Consider the following 11,744-nt stretch of genomic DNA (forward strand, 5'->3'; position numbering starts at 1 on the left):
GTATGCTAGTGTTGCAGGGCACAGGCACCCTGCTTCCCGAACTTGAAGAGTAACGTTCTGCGCTGTGAGAAATTGCCGGGTAGGCTCCCTTAAGAAGACCTGGCATACCCCTGGTGACTGCCCAACGGCACGGGGATGTGGAGGCTGTCCGATGAAGGCTTTCCTTTATGTTTGGAGGACAAGCTGGTTCACATCCTTGGTCATTACTTGCCAGTCCTCCCTACTACCTATTCCCTTTACCTTTGGATAGAACACTTGCTGAACGAATGTAAGTGTGAATGAATGAATGGAAGTCGCAAGAACAGCATGGAGTGAGTGAATTTCCAGGCTACAAAGACCAGTGGAGACTCAAGAGATTCTCATGAATTGCAAATTTATTGACTGAGGAGGCACTGGAGTTGGGAGGTAGACATTCAGAAACCAAGATGGAAAATCTGCAGAACAAGATGCAGTTTGAGTGACTGGAAGGCTTCTTCTGGGGCAGGGGGAGTGTTAAGGCGTGAAGGGTCTGGAAACCTCAGGCAATCTCATGAGAAAGCTAAGCCCGTCGGCGCCCACGGAGAACACTTCCAGATCCTTTGTCTCCGTGGCAACTTGAGGACCTTACTTGCAGGGCCAGGTAGGCGCCTGCTTCTGCTGGGTCTGGTGACAGACCGGGACGCCCTTGCCACCTCCAGAGCCGCCCCCAGAGGAGCCGCCGCCGCAGCTGGAGCCGCCGCCGCCCCCGGAGTAGCCGCCTCCGCAGCCACCGCCGCCACCCCCAGAGGAGCCGCCGCCGCAGCCACCGCTGCCACCGGAGGAGCCGCCGCCGCAGCCGCCGCCGCCACCGGAGTAGCCTCCACCGCAGCCGCCGCCGCCGCCGCCAGAGGAGTAGCAGCCGCCGCCGCCGCCGCCAGAGGAGCCACCTCCGCAGCTACCACCTCCGCCTGAAGAGCCCCCTCCGTAGCTCTGCTGGGGGGCGCAGGAGGACTGGGTGGTCTGCTGCGACGAGTAGTAGCCCCCGCCGCCACCGGAGGAGCCGCCGCCGCAGCTACCGCCGCCACCACCGGAATAGCCGCCGCCTCCGCAGCTGGAGCCGCCGCCGGAGGAGCCACCTCCGCAGCTGGAGCCGCCACCACCGGAGTAGCCACCACCGCAGCTGGAGCCGCCGCCGTAGCTCTGGCTCTGATACTGTTGGGCCGACCCGGAGGAGCCACCTCCGCCGCCACCGCAGCTGCTGCCGCCGCCGCCGGAGTAGCCGCCGCCGCAGCTGGATCCGCCACCGCCGGAGTAGCCGCCGCCACAGCTAGAGCCGCCCCCGCCGGAGTAGCCGCCGCCGCCGCAGCTGGAGCTGCCGCCGCCGGAGTAGCCGCCGCCGCCGCAGCTGGAGCCGCCGCCTCCGGAGTACTTGCTCCCTCCGGAACCGCCGCCGCAGCCACCGCCGCCGCCTCCGGAGGAGCCTCCGCAGTAGGAGCCGCCGCCTCCTGATCCGCCTCCGCAGCTGGAGCCGCCGCCCCCGCCTGAGTAGCCGCCACCGCAGCTGGAGCCGCCGCCGCCACCGGAGTACTTCACGCCCCCACCGGAGCCGCCACCGCCTCCACAACTAGAGCCGCCTCCGGACGAGCCGCCACCGCAGCTGGAGCCACCGCCGCCCCCGGAGTAGCCGCCGCCACAGCTGGAGCCACCGCCCCCGGAGTAGCCGCCCCCACAGCTGGAGCCGCCGCCGCCTCCGGAGTGCTTGACTCCTCCACCGGAGCCGCCTCCGCCGCCACAGCTGGAACCACCTCCGTAGGAGCCACCGCCTCCGCCTCCGCAGCTGGAGCCACCTCCAGATGAGCCACCGCCGCAGCTAGAGCCGCCGCCGCTACCTCCGCTATAGTAGCCGCAGCCGCCGCCGCCGCCACCGCCGCCGCCACCACCGCCTCCTCCACCGGAGGTCTTTCCACAACCAACGGGAGGACAGGGAGTGGGCTGCTTTTTCTGGTGAGACATCTTGTTTAAGGAGAAGGGGAAACCTGGAGGAAGTGCAGAAGAGCATCATTAGATCAGCGGCAAGAGGATGCTGCAAAAAAAAAAAAAAGCAGCCGCATCCATGGCAGCATCCTTCTGACTCCCAGCATCATGTGGATCAGGCTTCTGGGACTCCCTCCATTCATGGGCTGCAGAGTTCTTGCTAGGACAAAGGCCCCTTTAGTGGTGCCTCCCTTCTCCCTCAATTCTGCCTGACTTCTGTGTGACTTGGAGGGCAGAGCACCGACATTCCTGTCTGCTTCTTATATCCCACGAAGGAACACTCCATCTCTTAGAGTGCTCCCAAGTCCCAGTCCTGATTCAAAGTCCAATAGAGAACAAATCTCCACTAGCACAACAAGAAAAGATTTGTTGGGACATTAGCAAACTGTAGGACTCATTTTCTGCAAAAGCCCTTAGTTCAAAATCTTGATCTGTCCTACTGAGGGAGGATATGCTCCAAGAGCCATTTATTAGACAAGGAAGCTCTCCTGTGGTTCTGCCTGCAAAAAGAGGCAAGGGTACTAAACCATGTGGACCAGCACGTCTGACCAGAAGAGAGCAGGCATCTTTTTGAGGATAGGCAGAAGTCTAAGTTTGGTGGAGAATTGCAGCGAGTAGGAGCTTGCAGCCCAGCATCTCACAGGTCATTTATGGCTCAGAACAGCTCCTCCACTAACTCCCATCAGCACCACTCTATGGCTTACCCTCCCCATTCTCTGAGAGTAGGCTCAGCCTCTCCTGGCAGGTCCACAAGGTTCATCCAGTTCATGGCAGGATGCCTTGTGCACCAACTGCAGAGCCCTCCTGTGTTCTAGCCCTCAGCCCTTCGGGTGCCAGAGAGGTAGGAGGCAGTCCTCTCTTGACTGAGTTTAGCGTTCTGGCCAGAAGACCAGAAACATCACCTGCCCAAAAGCAGCTTACCGCTCTCTCAGTGCTTTCCTAAATCCCTAATCAATTTGAATGTAGTAGCTTCTAAAGGGGGAGAGGGGTCCTGTCCCTTAACCTCTGCAAGCTGAGCAAGGCTAGCTGGAGAGATCAGAGAGCCAGGAGAGCCCACACTTACCCGAATCACCAGGGGAGCTGAGTGAGGGAAGGAGGTGATGGTGATGTGAGGAGCTTCTGAGCTGCAGAGGTTTTATACTCTTCTGCCTGCCCTGACTCATCTATTGATCAAGCACCTCCTGAGTCTGGCCCTAGTTACGTGACTAGTAAGTCTTGGCCCCACCTCCTTGTGATTGCAAGCAAAGGATTGACCCATTCATGAAGATTTGGAATTCTTGGGATAGGGATAGGCGTTTAGTGCATGACTGGCCACTTCTCTGATGTAACTGTAAGCAGGTTGGCCTTGGAGACTGTCAGCCAGAGTGGGTTGCATGCTTTAACCAGAGGATGATAGGTTCCAGACTTGGGAAGCAGCTAAAGGGAATCTGGAGATTTCAGACATTAGTTCAAGGAGGAGCATCTTTCAAATTTTGCTGTTTGATTCCTGGTCTTCATTACTTTGGAAATTCTCAAAACCTTAGAATCCAACTCTCTTTTTGCCACAATTTTTCTACTTTGGTGCCATGAATACTTTGTTGGGGTATTTCCATCCTGCCTATTGGTTGTGAGGGGTTGCATGCTTTAACCAGAGGATGATAGGTTCCAGACTTGGGAAGCAGCTAAAGGGAACCTGGAGATTTCAGACATTAGTTCAAGGAGGAGCATCTTTCAAATTTTGCTGTTTGATTCCTGGTCTTCATTACTTTGGAAATTCTCAAAACCTTAGAATCCAACTCTCTTTTTGCCACAATTTTTCTACTTCGGTGCCATGAATACTTTGTTGGGGTATTTCCATCCTGCCTATTGGTTGTGAGGGTTTATGAGTCTCCAGCTCCCAGTTCTGGATGGTACATGATGGACAGCATTGTAACTAACCGGCTCTAGGTTACTTTGAGTTGTTCCTAGTGATAGCAGGTATTTTGGTCGATAATGACTTTGCTTGTAGAGGTAAAAACTAGCAAGATAGATCCTGGGGTCCTTTCCACCATGGCCTTTTGTCTCAGGTGTCCTGTGATGATGCATGGTGACTTAGGCCTCTGAGGGGCAGCCATACAATGGAATGGACTTGAGTTTGGTGACTGGGTTTGGGTCTTTCCTTTACTGCTTGTCACCTGTGTTACCACGGGCAAAGTAGCTCATGCAATCCCTCCATGGGGGAGTACAGTAGCTATTGATTGCTGAGTGTTGAGGCTTTCTGATCCTCACTTGCTTTGTCTACGGAACAGGAACCCTAATATCTATTTCATAGGAGCAGGAAGAAGGAATAGTTACAAAGTATGAATGTGTTATGTACTCCATGCTGCTGCTCTCCCTGCCATTTTCTGACAGGACAGCACATTCTCACTTCAAGTCAAGCCTGCCCTTGGATGCTATGGGTAAGAAGGAGTGTGTAGCCAGCTCAACTGTTCTCCTATGAGATTGACTCAAATCTTCCCTGAAGACCCTGGAGCCAAGAGCAGCCCCTTTGTGTATGAAGAACAAAGTGCTTCCCCCTTCTTTCATAATTGGAACTCAGTTGCTATTAAGATACCACAGTTGAACCTTGCTCCACCCAGCTCTGTTGAAATGACAATTCTAATCAGAAATTGACTTAATTATGGGGGAGCATTAATGATCTAAATGATCCTGATTAGACTTTGGCTTTTAGAAACTTGTGGCACTTGTTTCATTTGGACACTGTGAACTCAGGTGAACCAAGGAGGATCCTGGGTGTTTCTGTCCTTAGAGGATGCAGTAGAGAGAAGCCAGGAGCTGGTTGAGAAGGCAAGTTTCTCAGCTCGAAGCTAGCACCATGGTGCTAGCATCCTCTTTGGAGAGTGGTTGCCACCGGCATAAAAGAGTCATTTTGTTTAGTCAGGATATATGGGAACAAGTGGCTCTTAGCACTGCTCTGTGGACCACATTGGCCTATTACCATGTCCTCACCAGTTTGTAGGAGAAGTCCTAGTTACCATGCAGTCAGTGGGGACATTTAGGGAAAGAGAAGTCTGTAATTCTGTAATTCAGAAATCATGGTTTTCATTTCTCTTTGGTATTTAAGTGTCATTGATTATAAAATAAAATCATATATTTTATTCTCCTGTATGGCTGAAAAAAATTCCACTGTGCATGTATACCACATTTTCTTATCTAGCCAACACCTATGCTGGTTCCATAACTTGGCTGTTGTGATGCAACAAGCACAGGTATACAGGCAATGCTAGAGTAAGTTGACTTGTTTCTTCTGGGTGTACACCAGAAGTGGGATAACAATCATATACAGGCTGTATTTCCCATATTCTGAGGAATCTCCACACTGATTTCCGTAGTAGCTGAACTTATTTACATTCTCATCGGCATTATCAGTATTTTCAACCCCGTCAAATTCTTACCACTTTGTCTGTCTGTTTCCTTCTCTCTTGTTGGAAGCTGCTCTGACTGGAGTGACATGGAATCTCATTGCAGCTTTGGTTTGCATATCCATGACGGCTAAAATGTGGAATTTTTGGCCCTTTGAAAGTGCCTGTTTTGTTCTTTTGCCCGTTTACTTATTAGATCATCTGTTCTTTTTGATGTTCAACTTTTAAAATTCTGTATTTATTCTGTATCTTGGTCACCCACTGGGTGAGTGGCCTCCATTTGTCAGGCTGTCTCTTTATTCTCTTGTCTCCTATGTACAGCAAAATCTTTTGCATTTCTTGCAGTCACATTTGTTAATTTTTCTCTGTAATTACGTTGCCTATTGGGGTCTTTCTGGAAGTCATTGCCTGTGTTCTATCTGGAAGTGGTCTCCCTTAGTAGTCTCAAAGGTTTGGTTTTGCGTTGGTTTTTTACAGAATGGAAGCTAGAAATGCAGTTTCAGTCTCTTCTTGAGTCCCAAAGGTTTTGAGGGCCACAGTGTTTCTAAATGAGATCCAAACCTTGGGAAACACAAGCGCAATCCACTCCAAACAGCTAAGAATTCAAAATGACTAAAAGTTTAATTTTAGTTGACTCCCAATTGCTGTATTTTTATGGATTATAGTGTGATAATTCTTCCATTTTTACTTGACAGTTTCGTGCTCTTCACAATCAGATTTAGTCATTTTCATCCTCATTCCCCGCTCACTCCCTTCTTTTCCCATTGACCTTTCCTTTTCTTAAGAGTTACCTTTCATTTTCACGTCTTTTGTGTGTGTGATCCACTGGGATGAATTTTTTGAGTTTTAATATACTTTATTACTTTACTATATTCAAATAGTAACCCCATAACAAGTAATAAATATAAAAATACAACAGAGACATTTTACATTCTTTTTCCCATACTTAGGCTCTGAAACCAACATGCTTCATGCAGAAAGCACATCTGAATCAGGATTAGCCATGCGTCAAGTGGTGTCACTGTGGAGGCACTCATAATAACACCTGTCGCTGTCAGTGTCAACAGACCTTGATGGAAGCACACTGGACTGGGTCATAAAGGGCTACCTGTTTGATAGCATAATCAATGATTTCTCCAAATGAGATGGCTTCTAATGGCAACTGAATAAAACTAAATAAAAAGAATAATTAAAAAAAATCTATTCATGTCCCAAAACTCTCTTAAAACATATTGCTTATTAAGCTGGTTGTGAAGGAACTGTGCCTTTAATCCCAGCACTTGTGAAGCAGAGGTAGGTGTATGTATGTGAGTTTGAGGCCAAACTGGATTGCATAATGAGCTTCAGTCTAGCCAGAAACATGCAATAAGATTAGAAATTCTTGTTATTTATCATTTCGAAATGTATTCTTTGAGAATTTAATGCATATATACAAGTGCCTTGGTCATGTCCAACTTCCTCCCTCTCTGCATTTTTCCCCACGACCTCTCTACACTCCTTCCCAATTTCCTACCCTCCCCCTCGAGAACTTCTGATTCCAGTTGGGCCTCCCATGCTCCAGTGGATGGCTCTACACCCATGAGTGTGATGATTTGTTACATGTGAAATGATGAGAACAAAGTATTTAACATTCTATTGTTCTGGAAACTTTGAGCTCCTTATGGTTATTTTGAGATATATAACACATTATTGTAAATGGTAATCGCCCTACAGTGACAGGGCATATAGGAATTTTTTCTTCTTATTCACTATGTTTTGGTACCCACCATGCATCCTTCAGCTGCTCTGTTTGCCTTCCCTTGCTAGCATATACTAACCACTGTTCTATTCTCATCTATAAGGTAAATCTGAGACTCGAATTCTGCGTTCCTTGGTACAGGCAGCACCAGTGTACAGGACGTTATGTTAAACACCAGGGGGATTGAGAAGGCGAGTGTCTTTTGTGCAGTTAGGGAAGTGGGAGGAGAGAATAACGCTCTGTGATTGCTTTTGTCACCCCATGTATCATTTAGTAGGGAAAACCCCTTCTAAGTAGTATATCCACTCTGTCAACAGGCAGACCACGTAGGGGACGGTACCTCACAGTGGCACCAGATCTGTGGCTCTTGCTCTTAACTAATCTTGCATGTGAGTGTTCTTGAAACCTGTTGTGTAATCCCCTGCACCAAGAGTGCTCCTACTGAGATATCTGTATAAAAACCTGATTACCACTTCATGTCACGTCAGCCGGGAAATGATAGGCTTCTGTCGACTTACGACACATGCATATTTGGGGTTTTGTAAGACTTGGCATATCAAATTTTTGAGACTTATAGTCTTTGGACACTGAACCCTGAAGTACGCACTCACTAGCATGTATGACCTGTGCAACATGATTGATTGGGCCATGGTCCCTGACCCCACCTGTACTTGTATTTGTAGAGGGGATGGAGCCTTAAGAGATTCTGAGTGTTGGCATTTGATGAGTCTCGCTGGAACTGAGGCCTCTCGAGACTTTCAGACAGTTAGGGGTGAGACGGTTCAGTTGCAGGTCTTGTACACAATCACGAATAAGATCTTAGAGAAATCTCAGCCTCCGATTTATAAACCACAAGTGTTGAAGATTCCTTTCTAGGCTTAGCTTATCTCTGCTGGAGCCCCCGACTTCTGCAGGTATCTTCTTCCTAGCAGGTGGAGAGGAAGGAGAAAGACAGTGTAAGAATGTTTGATACTGTGATGTAAAATCAGGCGGTGTTTACAAGCTCTGTTGGAAAAGAGATAGGGAAGGAAGGTTCTGGAATCTCTGAAAAGGCTGCTTCTCTGACGGGAGACACAAGGCCCCTGGCTCTTAGGGCTCAAGACTGAGGCAAGATTCTATCCCTTGATTTTGGGGAGCTTTGGTTTACTATAAGATTGCTTATCACAGCTTTTAAGGGTCTAGAGTTGCACACCTGTGTCCTCATGACAGAGCTCCGGCTGCTTCTCTAACTAAAGTTCAAACCACAACAAATGGTTGGTGAAGAATAAAATGCACCCAGGGTGGGAGTGTGGGAGCTCAGCATCGCAGGAGCAGAGGTTTGGAGACTTTTTCCATTTTCATGGTTAAGGAGCAGTTTTCAAGTCTGGCCCAGGAAGAGTCTCAACATCCAGGCACTCCGTGAGGCTACCATTTCTGCCTCTCTTCTGACTTCCTGGCTGTGAAGGGATGGTTGTCCCCGGTTGTTAAGTGGAGAGAAGGGCTTTGAGGCTTGAGAGACTGCTTCTGTGGTAGAGTTCTCTCTCTAGGGCCAGAAATTGAATGGAAAGCTCCCTTCAGTTCATTCCATACTGCGGCATGTACCATGTACCACTTAAGAGAGTTGTTCTACGACAGTTGTTGTGAGTTGTGTACCCGCTCACGCACATCTGTTGAACTGGTTTCTCTTCTGAGTTATAGCTGTCCCTGGGGAAGGCTCTGGTAATATCTTTGCTCTGCATCTTAAAGTCCCTATGTGCTGACTCTTAAATCAGGATGTGGACCGAGGTCGGCCTTCTTTTGGGTATTCATGAAGGTCTTTGTTTCGCTAGTGGTGAGGACTATGCTGAATCATTTAAAGGTCCTCAGAGCTTAAGGGTGCAGCTAGGGCGAGTAGTGCATCTAGGGCGAGCACACTGTCACCCAGGCCTGCACACTTTCCACGTGGATATATTCATAGGCTTGTCTCGTGCTGGTCCTGTTTGATTTTCCTCAACAGTCCTGGGCTCTCAGTCACATTTTACCTTCTTTTGTAGCTGGTGAAGGATCTCCGAAGGTGCTGGATTTGCTACCTTCTCAGAGCCTTTGAAGTGTCAAGGACAGTGTTGGGTCTGGTGAGATGGCTCAGCAAGGAAGGGTGCCAGCTGCCAAGCAACCTAAGCTCGTTCCTCTGACTCTGCCTATGTGCGTGTCATTCTCACCATCCCACATAGATTGGCTTTATGGATGGCAGAACTGAAGCCTGGAAGCTAATACCTTGGTGAGTTCTAAACTGCGAGGCCAGGTTTAGAGTGCTCAAACTTGTGACAGCTCACGCGCTTGTTCCCGCGCCCCATCATAGTGAACAGACAAATGTAAAAGCTAAGCTGTGTGACAGCCTTGGCTGTCCTGGAACTAGCTCTTGTAGACCAGGCTGGCCAGCCTGTCCTGGAACTCACAAAGATCTGCCTGTCTCTACCTCCCTAGTGCACCACCACCTCCTGGCTTCAGTCTTTTCAATATCCCTCTGAGGCCAGGAGCAGAGGATGCATTCCTGAATGTTCCCAGGTCTTCTGGGACAATTCCACCCATTCACCGTGCTGGAAGCTCCTGTGGCTATTTTCCAGTTTTCTCTCAGTTTCAGAGCTAGATGAAGATCTCAAGTCGGAGGCAGGCTGAACCATTCCTCCAGGCCACCCAGTAAGACCAGCACTAGACTCGGCGGCTTCCTGGGGGTACCACTCAGCACTTCTCCTTTTACAGATTTCGCTTGTGGTTTTTGGTTTCCCCCTGAACGGTATTCTGCTTGGAGCTGGCAGTATGGGACGGTATAGTTAAAATGACAGTAAAAGTTTTATAGCTATTCTGACAAGCTGAAGAATGCTGTCAGCCTGGGCATGTTAGCTTCTGTCCTGGAAGAAATCTCATAATGGCAAGGCCCAGCTTTTACAAGAAAATAGCTGCTGTGTAGCCTGAGGGGACAGGGCCCACATCTTGAGCTCCCACGTAAACTTTACAAGGGAGGAGCAGTGAGTGGCTTCATCCTCGTGGTCCAGCTGGGTTCTGAGATAAGAAACACAGCTGGAAGCTTTTCAGGTGCTGGACTGCTGCCGGTGGCTATGAATGTTGGACCCTTAACTGGTCCATCCTTTAATTCCTTGGGTGTCTTATGTGTGTTATTTTAATTGAGCCTAAAGTCAAACAGAATCTGGAAATTAGTAGGACTGAGAGGCAAGAGCAGCTCTTCAAACCCGCACCTTTTAGCTTCTGCTGTCTGGGCTGAGCTGCTGCCTTGACTCAAGGCCACTGCAAAGCAAGGCAGGGTAAGGATTCTTTGCAGCTTGTTTTTCTTTAAGAGGGGGTCTGTCCCGAAAGCCCAGGATAATCTCAGACTCCTGTGACTTCTGTGTCACCCTCCTCCCCCGGAGTGGGAAGACCATTTTGGTGATATGCTGTTGTGAATGACCCCTTGTGGCCACTTCTCTATTGCCACAACTTTTTGAAAGTTCACAAATGGATGCTGGATCCGGATTCTGTCTTGACCAATAAACCCCACACTTCAGACTCATTGGTTATTGTTAATTTTTCGAGCATTATTCAAGTTGTAGCTCTTATTTCATTAGCTGTTGCACTCAGGTGAATGACCTCGGGACACACCTCCCCTCTGTTTATAAACATAACAGCCATTGCGGTTTAGTTGATGGGTCTCTAGTAAAGGGAGCCCCAATAATGCCTCGGTCTGTGGGGTCAGAACCTACCTCTCCAGTCTCACCCAGCTCAGAGCTGGACCTCAGAGTAAATATTTGATAAATACCTGTTCCTCAACTAAAGAGATGATGAGAATTTAGCTTCATGGCCTTGGGGTATAAAAACTGACTTAATTTTCCGTTAAACCAGCTTAAGCAAATTGACCACATCCATGGATTTTCTCCCATCAACTAACACTTTCCACCCAAAGTACAGATTTCTTCCTCACCTCCTGCTTCCTGTTTCTCAGAATATTCCCTGCACCGTTCTTTCTTTAACTCTGGCTACATGCAGTCAGTTCACTGTTGGAAGTGAGCGTGTGTGTGTGTGTGTGTGTGTGTGTGTGTGTGTTCTAAACCCAGCCTCAGTACCAACAGTTTGTGAATTCAGCAAGATACTAGCCTCCAGGCTCCAGTTTTGCCATCCATAAAGTCAGTCTAAGTCACTTATGACCCAGTCCCTCTGACCCCGTCTTCTTCTGGTACCCCTCTCTGGGCAGGAAGAAGGGAGGCACCGGAAGTGACAGAAGTAGTGAAGAGACTAGACCTGGTGATGGGAGCTACAGACTTCTGAGCAGGAAGTGTGGGGACCTCAGTCCTCTCCAGGGCTAGTCAGCCTCAAGCTCCAGTCAGGAATTTTGAGAAATCTGGTAATCGTTCTCTCTGAAAGCATTTCCCCCATCAGGAGGAGAGTGGGGGAACAGGGAGGGTGCCGCAGGAAGGGTGGATGAGTGAGGTGACCTGTGTGAAGAATAGCCTCTGCAGAGTTTTCTTAGCAAGGGTGTGCACGGCAGTACAGAGTTAAGGCAGACACGTAGGTAGACTACGGTGCTCCTGTCTTCCTGAACTGGCTTATGTTGCTTTGGACCAAGAGGAAAGATTGACTTGTGTGGGTGTATACCCGTGCCATTGCACGTTGTGTGTTTGTGCTCT

The 11,744-nt window shown here is 49.1% G+C and overlaps 1 protein-coding gene across 1 annotated transcript; it reads right to left on the reverse strand.

Annotated features, from left to right (window-relative positions):
* Positions 1-319: 319 nt before the first annotated feature.
* On the reverse strand, positions 320-6,730 carry Lor (loricrin). The gene has a single exon (XM_026789332.1). It carries the CDS (start codon positions 1,969-1,971, stop codon positions 604-606), a length of 1,368 nt encoding a protein of 455 aa, XP_026645133.1. The 5' UTR covers positions 1,972-6,730; the 3' UTR covers positions 320-603.
* Between the last annotated feature and the right edge of the window lie 5,014 nt (positions 6,731-11,744).

This window comes from Microtus ochrogaster, unplaced genomic scaffold (assembly GCF_000317375.1).
Source record: "Microtus ochrogaster isolate Prairie Vole_2 unplaced genomic scaffold, MicOch1.0 UNK16, whole genome shotgun sequence".
NCBI classification, from domain to species: Eukaryota; Metazoa; Chordata; class Mammalia; order Rodentia; family Cricetidae; genus Microtus; species Microtus ochrogaster.